The sequence below is a fragment of the Miniopterus natalensis genome, chromosome 4 (assembly GCF_054644295.1).
Source record: "Miniopterus natalensis isolate mMinNat1 chromosome 4, mMinNat1.hap1, whole genome shotgun sequence".
Taxonomy (NCBI): Eukaryota; Metazoa; Chordata; class Mammalia; order Chiroptera; family Miniopteridae; genus Miniopterus; species Miniopterus natalensis.
The window spans coordinates 18019945-18040481 of NC_142084.1; the positions used below are offsets into that span (position 1 = coordinate 18019945).

The 20537-nt window shown below is 46.7% G+C and overlaps 3 protein-coding genes across 5 annotated transcripts in view; all 3 read right to left on the reverse strand.

Annotated features, from left to right (window-relative positions):
- KDM3B (lysine demethylase 3B) overlaps positions 1 to 3901 on the reverse strand; it is a 61662-nt gene extending 57761 nt beyond the window's left edge. For both annotated transcript variants that reach the window (XM_087816346.1, XM_087816345.1), the window contains exon 1: positions 3692 to 3901. In XM_087816346.1, the coding sequence (XP_087672472.1) occupies positions 3692 to 3901 (210 nt within the window). The remainder of the gene's footprint in view (positions 1 to 3691) is intronic.
- Positions 3902 to 6936: 3035 nt separating this feature from the next.
- On the reverse strand, positions 6937 to 15877 carry FAM53C (family with sequence similarity 53 member C). 2 transcript variants are annotated; one of them, XM_016203782.2, is made up of 5 exons: positions 15671 to 15877; positions 12578 to 12807; positions 12141 to 12198; positions 9550 to 10334; positions 6937 to 8634 (listed from the first exon to the last, which is right to left on the reverse strand). In XM_016203782.2, the coding sequence occupies exons 2-5, from the start codon at positions 12653 to 12655 to the stop codon at positions 8377 to 8379; spliced, it is 1179 nt and encodes a 392-aa protein (XP_016059268.1). In that variant the 5' UTR covers positions 12656 to 12807; positions 15671 to 15877; the 3' UTR covers positions 6937 to 8376. The 2 variants fall into 2 exon arrangements, with proteins under 2 accessions (XP_016059268.1, XP_016059266.1); XM_016203780.2 differs by lacking the exon at positions 15671 to 15877 and having other exon boundaries at positions 12578 to 14453.
- A 1075-nt stretch (positions 15878 to 16952) lies between these two features.
- Positions 16953 to 20338, reverse strand: LOC107530098 (oocyte-specific histone RNA stem-loop-binding protein 2-like). The gene is given in 6 exon segments (XM_087815933.1): positions 16953 to 17081; positions 18042 to 18162; positions 18301 to 18453; positions 19123 to 19227; positions 19334 to 19414; positions 20289 to 20338. Coding segments are annotated over 6 exon segments (603 nt in total). The 5' UTR covers positions 20303 to 20338.
- Positions 20339 to 20537: the final 199 nt, after the last annotated feature.

Here is a 20537-nt window from a genome sequence, read left to right on the forward strand (position 1 = left end):
GGGACAGGAGGCAACCAATTGATGTGTCTCTCTCACATCAATGTTTCTCTCTCTCTCTCCCTTCCACACTCTCTGAAAAAGCAATGGAAAAAATATCCTCAGATGATGATAAAAAAAAAAAAGTCAAAAGACAAATGAGAGAAAATAATTGCAACAAACTTGACAGGTAAAGGGGTTAATATCACTAACATGCACAGAAGTTGTACAGAGTGATAAGACAACACTCATTTTTTCAAATGTACAAAAGCCAGGCATAAATAACTCATAAAAGAAATATAAAAGGCCAATAAACACAGAAAAACACTTGTGGTCATGAAAATGCGAGATACTATTTTTCACCCATCAGATTGCCAAAAATGACAAAGACAATGACACCGATGACAGCAAGGGTTAAGGGACATAAGCACCGCTTACATACTCTGCTGGAAGGAGTATAAAATACTGTAATATTATTGGAAAATAACCTGGCATTACCTAATAAAATAAAAAAAATACATACATATACTCCTTAACCCAACAGTCCCACTCCTGGATAGCTGAACTACAGAAACAAAAACTGTGATTACATAAAGAGATGTGTACAAGTATATTAATCACAACACTGATTGTAGTGCCAAAAAATTTAAATAACTTGAATGTCCATCATAATGGGGAACAATTGAATAAGTTATGGGTACAGCCATGTTATGGAATATAATGTAGTTATCTAAAAGGGTAAGATCTATAGGTACTGATGCCCATAATATAATGTTAAATGGGGGGGGAGCAGGCTGTAGATATTGTATAATATACCATTTGCTTAAAAAAAAAAAAAACACCCTATGCATGTAAATGAATGTTTTTGTATGTTTTGTACCAGTATTAAGAAAAATGAGCAAAGACTTCTTTGGTAAGTTGAAGTTGGTTAGGATGAATATTGTTGGCTTTTCCTGGTATACTTTTGGTTTGACATTTTGCAAAATATAAATTTTGCTTTTATAACAATACAAGGAAAATCCACCTTTTTTTGGTGTGTTTTGTTGTAGCTTTTTAATCAACCATACCAACATCTGTGAAGGTCTCAAGGTCTATGGAACTTACATGGACCAATAATGATTGAGGAACACAAAGAGGACACTGAGTTAGAAGAATTAGAGATAAATACATATAAATCCATTAAACTAATTTTGCAACAAAACTTTAAAAAGAAAAAAAAACCCAACAGGCTTATTTTGAAATATAAATAAAGCTTTTCTTCAGGTGGTGGTGGGGCTGTTTTAGATACTTAATCTAAAAATCTTAGTAGTTGTCAGCATGGCTTTGATGATGAAGATGCTCACCTATTAAACCCTTATCAACAAATCTCACAATCAACAGGATCCTCACTCTCCTTTTCTTCATATTTCATCTTAAAGTAGCACATGGCTTTGATATTGTTTTCCAAAAAACTGTTCATTAAATGGATCAGGCTTATATTTTGAAAGATTTCTGAATCAAAAAGTATTGAGCAAGAGGATATTAATGGAACCTAAAATTGAGAAGTGTTTTCAATCACTTCAAAAACTCATTTATCCAACCCTCGATTACTCATCCTTAACAGGGGGCGCCCTGCTATGCATTACTCAAAACCAAGCATGCCTGAAAACATCTTAAACATAACTGAATGAAGATCTGCCCAATCACAGGCCAGCTGCTTGCAAACTCCACCCTTGAGTACAGGAAGAACACTTTTGATTGGAAGGCGGTTGTGTTTACTACGGTGTGTGGTGCAAATTGGAAAGGCCCACATGTCTAGGGTCCAAAGGAAAGCTCTTTAATGAAAAAGCAAAACAAACGGCCAGTTCTGATCCTGTACTAGTCATTGTTATTAACAGGACCTCATCATAGCAACAGCAATTCTTGAGCAATTCTGCAAGCTGGTGAAAATTTCTAAAGACTAAGTTTTGGTGTTACTGTTTTCTCATCTATGTCCCTTGCTGTACATACAAGCATAGTGTATTCTCAATACCCAAATCTGCCTGTTTCTATATGCATACAGCTCTACACAAAACTTCAATATCCAATAATCATTGCAACTTTTACTTGGTCTGAAAAACAAATTCCATGGGCCCAATAGTAAAATTATTCAGTATTTAGCGTAATAGGTGTCCAGCATCTCAGTGAGCTTCAAAAACCTCTGCCCTTAGGGAGCCCAGCAAACAACAAAGTGAATGGGTAGCCATTTCAGGTGCAGAGCTCATTAGCAATTCATGTAATGGAGGAAACAACTTCTAGAATATAAAATCCAGAATGAAAAGCTAGGCCTTTCATCAAAGTTTGCACATAATGGTGGATCTTAAGTATGTTTTACATTCAAGGGGATAAATTACTTGATTTAAGAGGGACACTTCTCCCCCATCCCAATCTAAAAAGCAATCTACTAAAGAATGGAAATCTCCTTAATTACCATCCTCACACCCTTATATTCCTGATATCCTTGTACAAATTTGCCCCACTGAAGTCTCATAAATGTCCAAGCAGCCGTTTCTTATGTAGCATGGAGAAAGATCAAAGCAAGTGAACTCAAGCAGCAGAAGCAAAGCTTAAGCCGGCCACAAGTCAACCCATAAATCTTGCATATTGGGAGCTAACATCTCTGATCAAAAGAAAATTAATAACAGCAACTCACAATATAACTACTGAATCTCAGAAAATGCGTCTGCGTTTATAGCGAACAAAATCTGCAGAAGCAAGTTCACCAAGAAAATTTACCTTCTGCCTTATCTATTACATTCCCAAAGAATCCTCCTATTTTTCACGGCCTTATCTCAACAGAGAAGCTAGGGCCGCTATCAAAATGAGGAACTCAAGAGGCTTGCCAAAGCTCAAAGACAGTATTTTTACCACCACATTAACAAAAATAGCACATCATGGTCCCGAATGCTTGTTAAGTTCTATTGCTGAACAAGTTTAATCACAAAATACACCAAGGCAAGTATTCAAAAGCGGCCAAGCCCCAACGCAAAGTTTCAAAATAAAACCTCTTCCAAGGCTGCGGGAGTAGCCGAGTTGAGAGCAAAGACAGATCTCAAACTTATCAAAAACTGCAGCTCCTGTCACCCAGAAGGGCAAAGAGAGTGGAGCCCGACAGAATCCTAAGGGCTGGCCTTTCTGGAAACCGCCAGGCCGAGCTCGGCTCAGACGAGGAAGTAACTGCCAGATAAAAAAGCCCGGAGCAGCTCCAACTGCAGCCTCTGTGCCTCTCACAACTGCCCACATTCCCGCCCCACTCCGGGCTCCAGGAGGAGGGGAACAGGGCGCAGGTCCTCAGGAAGAGCCTGCAGAATTACAGGTCCGCGTCTTCCAGGGGGAGCGGCAGCACCGACCGAACTCTGAGGGGCCCGGGAGCCCAGGGTTCTGGAGCCTGCCCCGAAGGCGTGTTGGGGGGGGGGGGGCTGGAAAAGGGTCGCTCAGGAGGCGGGGCCTGCCGGATGGAGGCAGCAGCTTCTGGCGCCCTGGCCGCCCCCGAGGGAAACCGGGGCGCGCACCCCAACGCGGAAGCCATGCTGGCCAGAACTCGGGGTGCTGAGGAGCCGGTGGGGGGCGCTGAGGAGATCTGGGGGCGCGGAACTGGGTCACCCCCACCCCACCGCCCCCTCACAAAGGCCCCCGGGGAGGCCGCCCGCAGGCCCCGCAGCCCCGGTCTCAAGTGCCCGCCTCGGCCGTCACTCACCGCTAGGTCCTGGGGCACCGCCCCGCTCATGGCCCGCACCGTGCCGGCCCGCCAGGCCCGAGTGCGCAGCGCAGGCCCCGGATCTCCGCCCGCCGCTGCCGCCGCCGCCGCCGCCGCCGCCGCGGGCACCGAGGCCGAAGCCGAGGCCGTGGTGTCCGCGAACAGAAGCAGCAGCCGCTTGCCCACCGGGGAGGCCGCTGCGTCCGCCATCGCCAGGGCCGGCCGGACCCTCGCTCCCGCCCGCCGCCTCCCACCACCTTCGCCGCCGAGCGCCCGATCCGCCCGCAAGGCCTCCCTCCGCACCACCCGCGGCCGCGGCTCCCCCCCCACCCCACCCCCCCAACAGCCACCACCAACCACCGGCGCCGCGCAGCGCCCCCGGTGGCCGGGAGCGGACCCGCAGCCTGGGCCCCGCACAGCGCCCCCCGCGCTCCGGAGCGGGCTGGCAGCTCCGGGCCCCTCGCAGCGCTCCGCCCCAACCTCCCCGGGGCCTGCAGTGCCCCCTGCGTCAGGGAGGGGAATTGCAGTTTCGGTAGGGGTGGAGAATTGGGCGGGTCCTTCAGTCCCCAGGGCACCATCCAGGTCCCAACCTTCCTTCAGGGGGTCCCATATCAGAGGAGGTTTTAGCTTACCCTCCTCGGACACCCAAGACTTTTTACTGGGGTGGGGGGGCTGAGGGGCAAGGTACCTAAAGAGTGAATGTTTTCAGCTGAGAAGTTAGCACTCAATACCGATTTCCTATCCTGAAAACATGCACTACCCTTTCTGCCATTCTTTTTTAGGAAACTTTCTCCCCATTGGTCCATTAGACAATATCTTTCTTCTCACTGGCCCATAACATAGTACCATCCCATTCTATACTACCAGGGTTCCTTTCCAACTGACCAATGTGTTACATCCATTGGATGTGATAATGCCACTCTTGAAACTGGCTGAAGGCCAATGAGCTTCCAACATCCTGTATTCTGGTATTCTGACTTAAACCCATAGAGCTTCTTCTCCTTCCAAGTTTGCCAATGTTATTAAATCCAAGTGTTTCTCAACTTTTAGGGGAATTGGAAAGGGACTAACAGCAGAGATTCTTTTTTCTGGTTCAGTAATAGAACCTCATCTTACCATGGAAGTAGTGGGACCGAGGACAAAGAAAACACCACTTCAATATGAATTCACGTTAAGTGTGGGAGATCGATAGCTCCTGTTAAAAGGGGGGCTGTAGTGGAGAGATACTGAATTTTTTGCTTAGGTTGTTTTCACATCAGGCAATGGGAAGCCTCAATCATTAATGTTGGTAATGTCAGAGACTAGCACAGGTTCTACGGTCTTATGAATGCAAAGACTGAGTATAAAAACCAGAAAGATAAAGCATCTAGTAATAATTCATGATTGTTACCGTAAAAGTGGCAATTTCTTTCACAGATCTGCCCTACATACAGGAAAGAGCAGTAGCTGGTTCTTTCACCAAGACTAATGAGCCTACCCAGTAATCTGTCCATAACCTTGACTTTACCCTTGACCTACTTTGCTTGTAGCAAAGGTTGGTAGCAGGGTGAGGAGTGGGCACCAACTATTGACTTTAGTAATAGTACAAAGCAGCTAGGGAAGTGAGTCTAAAACTAACCCTGTGGAGCAGGGTTCCCTATTCCTTGGAACTTCCATTTGCCATAGCCAACCTGAGGCCCAAGAATGCTTTCCTGGGCCAAGAGACACCACTTAAAGCCCATGGGCCACAAGCTGTAGTTAGTAGGTGGGAATAAGAGTGAATACATACAGGATTTAGCTGCCTTGCAGCTTTTCTATCAAAATTCAACACTGGAATTTTCTCCCATGTGGAGCTCTAATTACTACCCGTGTTCAAAGCTGGCTTCTCACAGCACCAGAGACAGAAACGTGCCTCTAAACTCAGGCATGGGAAGGCAAAGATGTGAAATTCATTCAACAAATATGCAAGCACTTTTCACGTGCCAGTAACTTTTCATAGTCCTGGGGACACAACACTAAATAAAACAAAACCCTTGCCCTCAGGGAGTTTACATTCTTTCCTACATTAGGACTTCAGGAATGGTAAATGAAATCACATTTGGCCTCAGTCAATAAACAGTAGAAAAAAAACAACAGAAAAATTGAACAGAGAAGAAAATGGTTGGGGGAGGTCATTTTAGATGTCCAAACTTTAACTCAAACAGCAGATGAAACAAAACAGCAGTTTAGAAGAAAGAAAAACCTATAATGCTGAGCTTCTTGAACTACATTCCATTGCCTCACCCCCTCTAAGCCCCTCCCTTTGTTTCCAGGGCAGGTGACAACTCCCACTCTTTTTAGACTGTGTTTTCATCCCCTCAAAGGTTCCTGCTCCAGGTAGTCAAGCCAATCCTGTTGTCTTGCACACTTCATTGGTATTCAATGATGAGTGCCACCAATTTGAAGCAGGAAACTGGGACGAAGGCTAAGCAACTTGACTCTTCTTGTTGCTTGGCAAGTCAGCACCGAACTGGTAAAGAAAGGCTATGCCTTAGGGACAGAGGCTCCTGCCTGGATCTCTAAGCAACTACACTTCACCCACACATTGGAAGAATGCTAACATAGGAAGAAAGGGTGGAATAGAAAGGTCTAAAGAAAGTGAGCCACACAGCTTCTTTCAGCAAATGAACATTCCAAATTGAAGCATTAGGGAAAATACCACCTTCTAGGGCAAAAGAGAAGCTCTGCCGGTAGGATAATTTTACAAAAGCAGTATTTTTTAGGATGCAGAAATTGCCTGTCTTTGAAATGTGAATTCTGATGATTAAATCTCCATCTCTCTAGGTCATAACATGTGAAAACTTTTAAAAAAAGAGATTCCTCGTCAAGTTTCCCATCATGACTTCTCCCCACTCCCCAAAGCCTATAAACAAGTCTAGACAAATCCCTGCCTACACCATCAAGCATTCTCAAGAAGCTGGAATGCATTAATACTTAACTTCAACCTGTTTGACTTGAGAGTGACAGTAAAGAGGAGACCAGTGTAAGTACCAGGGAAACAGAGACCAATTCTGACTGCCAGAAATAACCAAGGCCTTAACAGAAGCCTGGGCCATAGGATATGACTGCTGTGGCCACGAAGGACCTAGGGACCAGATGCTACCTTTGAAGGGCAAAGGCCTAGCCATGTCGTAGAGGAAGGGGCTAGAAGAGTTAGGTGGCCGCCTCTCTGCTTCCTCATTGCCTTTCTCTTTGGAGAAGGGAAGAAGACACTGTAGTACACAAGGTTGCTTGGGAAAATGGATTATTCTAATAAAACTTTATTTTTTCAAACACAGCCACAGAGGCAGGACCTCATGTTTAACACACACACAGACTTATGGATTTTTTTTAATATAAAACAAAGTTTACGAAAAATTTTTTTCCACTTTTTGTATTTGTAATCCCATTAGCACAGGGACTTTGGCAGCAGGTGGGAGTGAAGGGCAGCTAGAGCTGCCACTGGGCAGTCACCGGGCACAGGAGGAGAGCACCAGCCTGGGAGTGGCTTCACTCACACACGCAGGAATACTCACCTACTGGTCAGCCACACCACACACACAACACAGATGCAGATGTCTACCCAGCGTCAACCACAGCCCTTTAGAGGTGCGCTCCACTCTGGGTAAGCCCAATATGTGAAAATCCAAATAGTCAAACAGCTAAAGTAGAGGGAGGTTGCTTGCTTTACAAAAGAAGCAATCACAGGCTGCTTTTAAATGGTCAGCAGTCCAAATGCATCGAAGGTCAGAGGGTGAGGGGAAAAAGGTCCCATCAGTAAAGAGGGAAAGAAAGAGATGAAGCCCTTCAACCCTGCCTCAGTTACCCACATGTGCTTGCATCTACTTAGAGAGTGAGAGAGGCAGGTTGTATACAGCCTAGGCAATCTGATAAGAAAAAAAGGCCAGCTCAGAATCAACGTGAAGAGCCCTCTCCAGCCCCAATACTAAAACTATCTAGGGGAAGGGGATGGGCCTGAGGAAAAGACCATTGGCTGAAGTCACAGCACTTAAAAGACCCTGCAGTACCCCCAAACAGAATCCTTTGCAGAGCCAGTGATGCTTATGGATTATAAGCCTGGTTCCAGAGCTACTTAGGAAAAAGAAAAACCTGATGCCTTCCTTCTGACTCCTTGAACAAGCCCACTGTCTGTGAAAACTCAAGATTCTGGAAGGGAGTGGGGTATCATGATGCTCTACTGTTAGGGAGCAACTGCCTTCCTTCCCTAAGGCTATACAAACACACCTTTACACCTTTACTCCCAAGCACACACACACACTCTCACACAATTTCTCCGAGGAGGTTGAATGAACCCCCCACCCTGGCCAAATTCTAAGACACAAGTGCCCTTTGAAGCAAAGGGGCTAGTGAAATTCCCCGAGCTGGGGTCAGCAGACCCCTTCCTTCCCTGCCCATTGCTTTCTCGGTGGCAGGGATACTCACACTCAGGGCCGCCATGGGAAGGGTCTGCTCTGGGGCTGTCCCTCCCGCCACCAGCTCTGTTTATCTTGTCCCGGCCAGTCTCTCGGCATGGTCGAGCTTCCTGGAGCGAGATTTCCGGCTGCCCTGAGTCGGAGCCCTCCACTCATCCCCATTCCCAGGCTGGGCCCCCAGTCTTGGGGCCTCGACACTTGTTAGTAGCCATAAGAGAGTCAGTCTGTGCGGCCCCAGGAAGTAGCCTCTCAGTTTTAGTTCTCCTCAATCAGATTTAAGTCCAGGTCCTCAAAGTCCTGCTGGCACAGTGTCCGCTTACTCAGTGCCTGCCGTCCCCACCGCACAGACCCCTCCTCCTCCTCTTCGCTTTCACTCAGCACCTGGGAGGAACCCCCAATGGGGCTGCAGGAAGCAGAGAGGGGTGGAGGGCTACAGGCCATGAACCAAGGCGGAGAGATGCTGCTGCCTTCCCGGGCTGTTTCTTGGAGACAGACACCTCCTGAGTATGGTTTCTGTCAAACAAACAACAAAGTTAAGAAAGCAAAGAAAGATAACATCCCAGAGCACCCTGGCTCAAGCTGTATTTCAAAGTGTCCCTTAGTTACCCTTGAAGGCAGGAATCCTAGGCTTCAGGGTAAGGTTTATGAACTCCCTGATAAAATTTTGAAAATTCAGTGCACATGTACATTTCTTTGAGGAAAGGTCTCACAGTTTCTATCAGATTCAAGATTAAAGGCTCATTTATAAACTTCATGTGGGCAGAAATATTGCCTGCCTGTTTCACTACTGTACTGCCAGGGCCTAGACAGGGCCTGGTGCATAGTAGGTGTCCAATAAATGTTTGCCAACCTGTTGGTTAGATGGATGACTGTGAATAAGTGTGTAAGTTCGTAAAGAGGTTTGTGACCCAGTGGTATAGAAGGAAGAATATGAAAAAGTGGGCAAGTGCACTCACACTGGGAAGTCAAAAACATTTGCTGAACAGATGAATGTTGCAGCAGTCTGTTTTAAGCTCTCCCAGACCCAGTTAAAGGAGTGAAGGGCAAGTGGCAAAACTAGCCTTGAGCACAAGGAGGTGGAGCAATGATGGCACTTTGTGGCTTATGCATTCTCAGAGAGGAGGGAAAGTGCCTCTAGCAAAATAATCTGGGATCCCTGTTGTAGGATCCCAGAAGTACTTCCCATCCCCACTCCCACCCCCACCCGTTTGAGGAATTTCACAGGACATGGGACTTCAGGATTCAATGCTAAAACGGTAACAGTCCTGAGCAAACTGGGATGGTAGATCATAGCTAGTTAAAGCCTGGACAGAAAGGAGCTCCAGGGGAGGCCCTGCCAGGAGGGCATGGAACTAGGGCAGCTCAAAAGTGAGACAGAACAGAGTTCCTCTGCTCCCATTCAAGCTTCCTTAACCTGGCTGGTCCCACCTGATTCATCTTGTCAAAGTCCAAGGAAGGCCGCAGCCGCCGGGGATCCTCCTCGTGGCGCCGCTTCACACCAGCTTTACGGGCATCCAGATCACAAGGCTGTGAGCGGCTTCGGGGAAGGTTTCGGAGGCCTCGGGGTCTCCAGGGCAGCTCTGGGGAGGATGCGGGGGAGCTCCGGGCAGAGGGCAAGAAGCGGCTTGCCTGAGGGCCCAGGCTGGGTGACAGGGAAAAGCGGCGCTGGGGTGGGCAAGGTGACAGGGATTCAGCATCACTCTCCCAGGAGCCACTTTGCGGGGAGGCAGCGCAGGGTCGAGAAGAATCTTGGGTCAGAGCCAGGCTGAAGAAAGGGGGACTGTAGGGTCTGTGGGCTGGGGCACACTGAGAAGAGGCACTGGGAGCTTGGAGGAACCTGAGGCTGGAGACCCGCTTTGGAGGGCTCTGGTGAGGCACCTGCGGCCCACCCCCTCCACCACTGCCCCGGTGTTTGATGGGAGTCCACAGCTTGGAGGGGGCAGGCCGCCACACTGGCTGCCAGCGAGACAGGTCCACGGGCACTGAGAGTGAGCGGCAGTGCCTCTTGGATGGAGGGGCAGGGGGCACAGGAAGCTTCTCTGGGTCAGGGGGCTCAGGGCTTAGGACTTGGGATAGGGGCTGCTCCGGTGGGGAACTTCCCCGGCTGGGTGGTCTGAGGTGCAGGCTCAAGCCTGAGGGGTGGTAGCTGAGGTTGAGGCTGTCCTGGAACTCAGCACAGGAACAGTGGGGCAGGCCCCTCCAGGAAGCACCTTCTGGAAGGCATTCATAATAAAAATAATATTAATGATAGTTAATATATTCTTAAGAGCTTACTATGTGCCCCATAATGTAATGAGCACTTTATGTGAGGTTTCCCCAAAAACCTCATGAGGCAGATACTATTATTATGCCCATTTCCCAGATGAGAAGTCCAATAACTTGCCCAAAGTCATGTGGCTATCAAATGACCAAAGGAGGGTTCAAACCCAAGTCTGTCTGACTCTAAGGCTAGGTCTTTTAACCACTATGCTATTCTCCCTCCATTATAAGGAACCACATGAAGTTGAAAATATACACTAAAGTAGCGCCTTGCCACTCCCTCAAAAGTAAAACAATAGAAACAAACTTTGTGTGTGGTGTGCCATGCTCATCCCTCACTCTACTCAATCTAAACCTACTTTGCTCCCCAACTCCCCAGCCGTGGGTTGTGAAAAGCAGGCCTATCCTCTCCTTCCTTAGCTTTTCCCCTTTCTAATCCATCAATAGCACCAAGACAGGAGTTAGGGCTGTTGAGGAGTAAGAGGTAATCAAGCAGGTAAGAGATTACTTTTATTGCTAAGGAGCGCAAACAGGATGCGAAAGGCCTTTAAAAGTAGAACTTTGTGCCCGGTAGGGTGTGGCTCAGCGGTTGAGCCTCGACCCAGGATCCAGGAGATAGGGGTTCGATTCCCCGTCAGGGCACATGCCTGGGTGGCGGGCTCGATCCCGTCGGGGGCATGCAGGAGGCAGCCGATCCATGACTCTCTCATCATGGATGTTTTTATTTCTCTACCCCTCTCCTTTCCTCTCTATGAAATCAATAAAGATATATTTAAAAAAATAAAAGTGGAATTTTGCTTCGGAAACCGTAAGACTTTATGCCACTCATGTTCCTGTGTCTGGCCACCCAACTACGTTGACTGCCTTCCCCCAGGCCTGCTCTGAAATCCAAAGCTTGATTGGGAGACCAAGAGGTAGAAGGGGAAATGGACTAAAAGGAATGGTCCTCACTGAATTCTAACCAAAACTCTGACTTTTGGGAGACAGCTCATTAAGGGTCAAAGGGCCTACTTCAAGCTCCTCTGCCTAGCTGACTGTAATTCTGCAGGTGCTAGATATTTGGAACAACTGAAAAGTATATGAAGTCATACCTGATGATGGAGAAAACCCACACTTAACATTTTTGGTCAACAGTTCTGCCCCCTACTAACCTCCATGAGGGCAGAGACCATGTGTCCTATTTTGTACTTAGAGCACAATACCTGGCTCTTAGCAAGTATTTTATAAATCAGAAGAAGTTGAATGAAGATGCTTTTGCCAACTTACTTCCCTTTCCAGGTATTCCAGAAAAGAAAGTGAACTGCACAACAGCCTAGCAGCATGGGTTAAAGTCCTGGTTGTACAATAGCGACGCGCCTCTATCCAAATGCCCCCATGATCACAGACCTTTTGATTGAATAATTCATAATCTAGGAATTTATACCTCAGATACATTTTCACATGTGTAAAATGACATATGTACAAGGCTATTCACTATGGTTTTATTTGGAAATAACCTAATGTACATTAATAGGAGACTGGTTAAATAAACTATGGTATATCCCTACAGTGCAATAATATACAGTGATATAAAACAAGGAAACGTTCAACATTACATAATGATATGTAAAATAGAAACAAGTGCCATCTCAGAAGGTGACTCTGGAAAGAAAATTGTGGAAGTAGGCTACCTAGTCCTGGTCACTGGAAACCAATGAAAGAAATATGGATGGAAACATGGGCATACACACATATACATAAACGCATACACAATACCTTACCAGGCACAAGCTGGAAAGGGTTCCCACAGTTGGAGATGTCTGCATGATCAGGCAAAGGCTAAGAGAGAGAAAATATCCATCATGATTCAGGATCAGGACACAGACTTCCAAGAAGCCCTGTTCAGCTCACCCCTGCGATTCCTAGGCCATAGGGATATTAGGGACTCTTAAATGTTTTCTTTTTGACTTAGTGAGTAAAATAATGCACATCTTCCAATATCGCAAACCCTTCTCCACCCAAGTTTTGGTGTCCCTTCTCTATCAATGGAAAAATGTCCCCTTCCTTCTAGGCTGGGTTTTTTTGAGCTTTTAGTAGACTCTTCCAGTAAAAGTACCATGACTCATACAGCATAGGACAAGGGTGAAGTAGTAGCAACAAACAGCCTCTGAAAAAAGGGGAAGGGGATCGTGGAGAAGCAGGAATACTGGTCTTTTACCAGACTGATGCTGAAGCGTGTGCATTTCAGCTCATCCAGAGTCTGTTTCTGTAGCTGCTCAGTGATCAGGGTTATCATGATTCTCCCCAGGATCTGACTTGCACACTTTGGAGCAAATGATGGATGTCTTCCCTGTTGTTCTTCCAGACCTCACTCGTGAGCCGTCTTCTGCCACTGCAGCACCACTCTAGCACCATTGGGACTTCCCTCTCCAGTCATGCCTGCTGAGTCTGCCAATTAGAGGGACCAGCCCCAAGTGATATTAGAGATGTACCTGGTCCAGAGATGGAAAATGCATGGCACACATACCACAGCATCCTTATGCCAGGCCTCTGGCAGACATCATTAATTGATCAGAGCTCATTCCTGCTAAGCCTAAACATAGCCTCAGACACATTCTAAGCTTGGCAGTCCAGATATCCAGTAAAATGAACTGGAGTTGGCAAGCAAGTTGAAACCTATTTGCCACTCCTAACCTGGTTCGTGCTCTGCTATCTACCCAGAATACAGGCACCACTTAGAAAACGGCTCAAGTGAGAGAAGGATGACTAATAGTTATTTCCATCCTGGTTATCCCAATATTTTCTTTATCTTCCAGTCAGAAGCAAAGGGAGATACTCTTTTCCTACACTACAGAAATAATAATAGGGAATAGGGAGAAGCAGTGGTTGCAGGAATGACTTTCTGCTTCAGACAAGAGTAAACAAGGTTTTCGGTTCTTCCTTAGCCTGACCAGACGATGTATTATAGTTTTCCAACAGATACTGCGTATATTCTTTTATAAAATGAGAAGAGGATAAGGAAACAGTACCAGGGTAATTCCATTTCAACTCTATAGATGCTACAAACAATTCTGTGACTTAATTCAACTAAGTTTTTAGCCTGATCTGACTCAAAAGCCATAAATAGAATTAATCAAGACTCTTTCTCAGGTCAATTTTGGTAAACAAACTAATTCTATCAGACAACAGGTTTTAGGCCCACATAATTGCCTGAGGGGCCTTACTCTAGGGAGGAAGGGAGGTTAACCTAGTGTCTCCATACTGTTCTGCCTATTCCCAGGAATGACTAGCAGGCAGACTGCTTACCAGAAGTTATACGTAGCATTTGCTAGTAGAGAACAAACTATCAAGAAATCTAAATCCTGATCCTATTTGCTGTGGGTTTTGGCAAATCATTTAATTTTTCTTGGTCTCAGTTTACCCATGTAAAACAGGCTGAATAATCTTAATCTGTCACATATAACACACAATACCAAAATATAAAAAGCATACCATCTGGCCTGTACAAACCAGGAGTCCACATAGGCTGTTTCTCACCCCTCCTGTTTGTTGCTCTACAAAGCCTCAGGATGCCACAAGTGATGGTATCATTAAGAGGAAGGCAACCAGTTTATCTATTTGATTAGATAACAACGTCCATCACCTGAATACCAAGAGAAGCCCAAATGGGCTCTTCTGTCACCTTGTGGGCAAGACCACTTTCTACTTTTACAAAAAAGAGGGAATCATCTCTACCCCATTCCTACCTCAGAGGGAGGCAGGCCACAAGGAAGAGCAAAGAAATACACACGGATAAACTTAGAGTTTTTGGAAGAAAGTTTGGGAGAAGTCAATCATCATTACAGTTAACTATCATTTTCATGCATAATTATTACAACCCTGAATGAAGTTCCACCTTCTTGAGAGCTCCCTTCAGCTGCTTCCCCTATATTCTTGTGGGAGAAGCTAAAGCTTATATCACTTCTGCTCTTGGTTTCTTAACTCTACCCTCAAAAATCAACCAGAGAGGGAACCTAACTTGCAGGCTTTTACCCCAGAGACCCCAGGCTTCAGGCTGACCAGTCATGAGGAGCAGAGAGTGAAGCAAAACTCTTTCAAGCTTTTCATGAGGCATTTGGCCAAACAGCAAACTCCCAGCCCTCTCTGGGATCAAGTGGAGAGAGTGATTTCGTGTTTTTCTGCATTTTAATTGTTGGGATGTGGCCACACACGGCGGTAATTGGAACAATGCAACTACCACCACGCAACTGATACTCTCGGCCTGAGTTTCCTAAAACAGGCCAGGCTGAGAGGGGGAACAGAACGGAAGCCATAAGGAATCAAACCAGGACACAAAAGAAGGCAAACCAGATCCGCGAGGGGCCTCCTCTTTCTCGGGCAGGCATAGAAAAAAGTGTAAGAAGCCCTCTCTTGCCGCCTTCCTTTCCCTTCCATTTTGTATATCTGAGGGGCAGCGACAGCCCTGAATGTTCACTAAACAAGTTAAAACTTCTCAGCCTAACTGGCAGGGGGCTCAGCCTTGCACACAGCAGCAGGCCGCTAGGCCCTCCCCACAACCCCACCAGGCCCAATTCTCAATCCAGGCTTTCCCTCCACCATCGGCCCCCTAAAATAAAGGTTGGACCCTCACCCCATCTCCTATTGGATGGTAGTAACCCCTGACATTCGGGTTTCAGGGATGCTGAGGTTGTGCTGAAACCTGGAGAACCTAGGATCAAGTCAGGCTAAGGGGGAGGAGAGTCACAAGTCCTCTGGGGACCTTCCCCCAGGTCCCAGCCCCAAACCTCTGGGGGAGACTTAAGAAAAACATGAGGGAAGCAGGGAGGTGCATGAACAGGTAAGTGGGGGCCCGAATGCTCTTCCCCCATATGGCTCTGGTGGGGATGGGGTGACAAGTGGGGCCAACCCCTCCCCCCACTCCGATGAAGAAGCAAAAGGCTAGGCCCCCTTTCAATTTTCTACCTCTCCCTGGGTTGCCCTGCCTGTCCCCGCGGGGTGGGGCATGGGGCGTCCGCTGGCCCCTGGCGGGGGCGCCAGGGCTCGCTCAGGGGGCTTGTCCCTCCTCTCTTCCCAATTAGCTTCCATCATCTGGCCCCGGACGCGAACTCAAGACGCAGGGGATGCAGAGGGTCTGGGACTTAGCACTCCGCCACCCCCTCCCCCACCGGGTCCCGTGCTCTCCCCGCGGAGGCGGCCAGCGAGGCCCAGCCGCGCGGGCGGCCGAGCTGGGGGAAGGGAAAGAAGGAAAGAGGGAGGGACGGCTGAGGAGGCCGCCCCGAGGCCCGAGCGCCACCTGCCCTCCGCCACCTACCGCGGCTCCTCCAGCTCCCAGGGCCGCGGCCGGAGCAGCTCTGAGCGCTCCGTTCACCCCACGGTGCCCTTAAAAGCCGCCGGCGCAAACCACCAAGCCTCTCAGGAGAGTGGGGGAATCTCTCCTGTTCACAGAGTCCCCCTGAATTGTCCGAGAAGGTTCGAGACCCACGTTGTTTCTCTCTCAAAATCTTCCTTAGGTAGTGCTGTCAGGAAGGAGCCCGGTTCTTTGATTTAAGGATGAGGGCGGTTTCCTCACTATTGAGGCACCCCCTCCAAAATATCGCAGAAGGTGGACAGGCCCAGTTGGAGGCATATCGCGAAAGCCGCGGGGGAAGCCGTGTCAGACGAAGGTAAACAAAGCCATCGCTCCTGCCCTCCAGTTCTACATAGGCCCAAGTATAGCCTTCTAATCGGTTTGGACCGCTTAAAAGAATTAGCCAAGGTCCCTCTCACCTGCTCTCTGGTCCCACCTTCTACCGCTGCCTCTCTGAAGGAATCCCCCCTCCCCCAGCAGAGGACCCGTCCGCGGCGTGAAGGCTTCTGGGAAGTGTAGTCCAAGAGCCGATTAGGGCCTGCTCCAAGTCCCAGGAGCCCCTCTTCCAGCGGCCGGATCGGCTCGAACCTTATAAATCCGGGACTTAAAACAGTTGGGGTGCTGTTCCTGTTTGGTTCTGTAATTAGCCCTCACCCAAAACACTTTGTAAAGCTGAGGAGGGCCCAGGGCTGTTCACTCCTTCTCCTCCCTCTACGCACCGCCCCCCCCAATAGGATGAGGTAATGGGATTGTGATTATGACATCATAGGCGGTTCAGTAGCTCGCGTGGGGGTGGGGGGGGGAGTACGGTGGTTACAGCTGGACCACTTTCCTTAAGACTGGGAGGGAGGAAAAAAGCAGATGGGTAAAAGATGTTGATGGTGCTATATTTCCGCTTTAGGTAGAGTAAGCCACCTTTTATTAAATATCCACCACTGCCACCACCTCCCACCTCAGCCAAAGTTTAAGTCCTTTTTGAAGAGAATGAATGTAGGTGAAGAGGTTGGGAAACAGCGAGATGGTTTCTGGTTCTTATGTAAATTTGAGTCTCATCTGTCAAAGAAGGTTTAGACAGACAGGCAAAACATTGGAAAAGGAGAGGTTTTAAACAATGCCATTGTGTTGTGATCTCTTTGTAGGGCAGAATTTCAGATTTCTTTTTTAATCGATGGGAAAGTAACAGTCATGCAAGTAAATCCTCACTACTACACTTAGCAACAAGTCTCCTGAAAGATACCTGTTTACCCTAAATATTTTGTACCCCACCCAAGTCTGGGACAGATAAGTAACTGTGATCAGTTAGAAAGCAGAACCAGTAGTAAGCATCTTCACAGAGCCTGGGAAGAGAGCAGTCAGGAGCCACCCAGTCTGCAAAATGAAAAAGAAAAGTAGAGGGAAAGTTAGGTACTTAACAAGAAAATGGGGTGAAGGGAAGATGCACTTCATATTTCCTTGCCCTGCACATTTCTCCCTGGCAAAATAACTGGCATGGGCCATGAAGTTACAGGAGACATGGTTTCCAATAATTGCTGTTGTGGAGCACTTATTATGTGCCAGGCACCATGCTACATGCTTTAGATACGTATTCCCATTTTTGTTTACAGTCATCAGATGGGAAAAAAGCTCTTTATTTGGTAGATGAAATGGCTGGAGAGGTTAAGTGAGTTTCCATGTGATAGACAAAGGTAGTATTTAAAAAAGCAGTCTGGCCCAGCCAGGTGTGGCTCAGTGGTTGATTCCCCATCAGGGCACATGCCTGGTTTCGGTCTTGATCGCCAGTAGGGGACGTGCAGGAGGCACTGGATCAGTGACTCGTCATTGATATTTCTATCTCTCTCTCTCCCTTTCCGTTCCTCTGAAATCAATAAAGACATATTTTTTAAAAAAGCAGTCTGAGGCTCTAAAACCCTTTGTCTTCACCACTAGATGATCCCCCTTTTTCTTATTAACCACGCTTACCAAAGTTAAATGATTGAGTATAAGAAGTTAAGTTGGCATTGGCTCATTTGCAAAACATTGAAAGAAATTGAGTTAAAAAAATAACAAACCCTGCAAGTCAGGTTTCAAGCTTCACTTCAAAAGAAGATTACACCTCTCATCAAGTATAAAATATCCTCCAGTGCAGCCCAACTCCCCCCATTACAAACTATAATTAAATATCCTTATGCTACTTTTAGTTCAATTTAGTTTACTCATGTCATGGTATTTTTTTCCTGGTGCCCCATTTTCCTTCTTTTTTTCTTGAAGTACCACTTGAACCCCATCTTCATTGTGACCTCATGGACCAGACCCCATCTCTGACCCTGTTCCAGTGGGTTTCAGCAGAGGATACTACCTGGGCTCCCTTCTGGTCTCCATCCAGATTCTCTTAGGGTTCCAGCGGCTGGAGCCAGTCATCCAAGAGGTCATCCAAAGGGGTGGAATCCATTGGTTCTAAGAGGTTCTCCATTCCTTGCCTAGGAAGGCAGCAGAGTCAAAGGAACACACACCTCATTCTGACACCCTTTTCAGCCATTGAAATTTAAATCTCTGAAAAATGGGAAGGTAGGGCTCAATCCACCATTCAAGAAAGGAATCAAGAATAGTGCACATACTCCTCAGCCCTCCTGCCCTGCAGAGGCTGGCTGGGGGGGTCCCAGGAATGTAGGGCTTTTCTCCACTGCCTGATCTGGGCATCCCAGGAGCGGCGGCTGTACCTTCTGTTTTTGTTTGGTGTTTGAGGATGAAGTCCTGGCTGTCGTTGTGCCCTGGCAACAACAAATATGAGTCAGACTGAGGTCAAGGTGAAGGTGGCACAGCTCACTGCTTATCACAGTGAATCAGGAGATTTGTTAGGGATTCTCTGAGAATAAGGTATGATCAATGCCCTCAATCCAACAGAAAAAATAAATCTTCAAATTAGATTAAACATCACACTTCCCCAATATTCTTTCTTCTGACAAGGGTAAATTAGATATTCCAATTCCCTCAGAAGTCAAGATAGATATAAAAGACAGTATTTGGCATCCTTTTCAAATACATTCTACCTTTTCATACCTTTAGTCTGTATGTATATATGTAAACTTACATGTAATTAGGCAAATATGTTGCAGGTAGCCAAGTCAGCTGGAGGCATGAGGTAAAAATGGTTGGAAAGAAAAAACTTCATTAGCAAACATGGATAGGGTTTTTGTTTTGTTTTGTTAAAAAAAAAAGAGAGAGAGAGGCTTAAAAAAAGTCTTATGGCTAAGTAAGTCTTGTTCCACTTGAAAAAAATCTTGGAAACTTAACCTTGGGGTTAGATTGCAGGAGAATTTGTTTTAGTAATTCCACAGGTTTGTGAGAGCACTGAGATTCTAGTATATTTTTATCACCTGACATTGAACTAAAGCCACTTGACTGAGACTTTTGTTGTGACTACCCACAACTGCACTCACTTGGGGACCTGCTGCAGAAAGCACTGGTAACCAGGTGTGCGCTTGCCATAATCTATCTGCTTTTGCCGCCGCTGCAGGACAATTTCATCTGTCTCTACCTCCCACCTGCGGGGAAGTATATAGTGGCCACTTGAAGTGTGATTATAGTTATCAAAGCAGAAAACAACTCATCCCACACTCCCTTAATCCCCAGCCTGATTTTCAAACTCACCTGGCATGGCAGGGCTCTGTGCTGACTCCCACACTCACCATCTCTATCTTACAGGGCAAAGACTCTTCACACAGCTCCTTTCTGGGGAAGCAAATTCTACAGATGAAAGGGGTATTAGGACAGTGCCCCACTGACTACACTGCATCTCTCAGCCACTACTATCACCAAGATCTTGACACCAGATAAAGGTTGCATTTCTGATTTACTGTTTTTCAAAGATAAAGGTTGCATTTATGATTTGTTGCTCAAAATACAGTCTGCAAACCATCTGCATGGATAGCACCTAGGGAACTTGATCATTACTGGGCCCCATTCTAGACCTATTATCATCATTTTGGGGGGTCTGTATTTTAAAAAGCTTCCATGGTTATTTTAAGCATTTTTTTATTATGGAAAAGTTCAAATATACAGGGAAGTAAAGAGAATAGCATAATGCTTTCCTACTCAGAGTATGGTCCCTGTACCAGCTATATCAGCATCAGCTGGGAGCTTCTTAGAAGTAAAGAATCTTGGGCCTCAACCTAGACCTACTGAATCAGAATCTGAATTTCAACAAGATCTCCAGGTGATTAGAATGCAGATTAAAATTTGAGAACACAGATATAATGGCCTCCCAGCTACCCCATCACCCAATACTCATGGCCAATCTTGTTTCATCTATACCCACCACCAGTCCCACAGCATTATTTAAAAGCAAGTCCCCTAAATTAAGAAAAAATTCTTAATATCACCTAATTAATGTTCAAATTTCCATAAACAACCAGATTTTGAGAACCTTTGGATTGTGATGAGAATTATGCCAAGAGATAATTCAACTCCCCTGCTTTCCCTGAAATGGAACTTCCTATACTCACGTAACCCAGCGTCTTAGAAATGCTGCGCGCTAAAAGGGAGATCTTTCTTACTAGGAAAGCTCTTGAAAGGCGCCAATGCCGCGTAGCATAAATACACACACCTGCCTCTCCACATCGTCTGCTACGCCCGCAGCAAATGCTCCATCTCCAGCGGAAGCCTAGCAAACTAAGCGGAAAGTCCGTATAATACACGAGAAAGAAGCAAGAAAAAGAAACGTCTAAAACACCCTCCTATCCAAACTAATTCCTCCAGGTATTAACCTAACAAGTGGACCTGGCCAGGGTGGTGCAATTTAAATCTCCCGGGGTCAGAGGGGCTGAGCGAAGGGAAAGCTCAGGAAGGGTGAGGC

Bases quoted from the DNA above. Each gene is read 5' to 3' on its own strand.
- FAM53C (XM_016203782.2), bottom strand. From the start codon at position 12,655: ATGATAACCCTGATCACTGAGCAGCTACAGAAACAGACTCTGGATGAG. The intron at 12,199-12,577 runs GTAAAAGACCAG...TCTCTCTCTTAG, and splicing joins CACGCTTCAGCATCAGTCTG to CCTTTGCCTGATCATGCAGA. The intron at 8,635-9,549 runs GTGGGACCAGCC...TTTGTTTGACAG, and splicing joins ACTTTGACAAGATGAATCAG to AAACCATACTCAGGAGGTGT.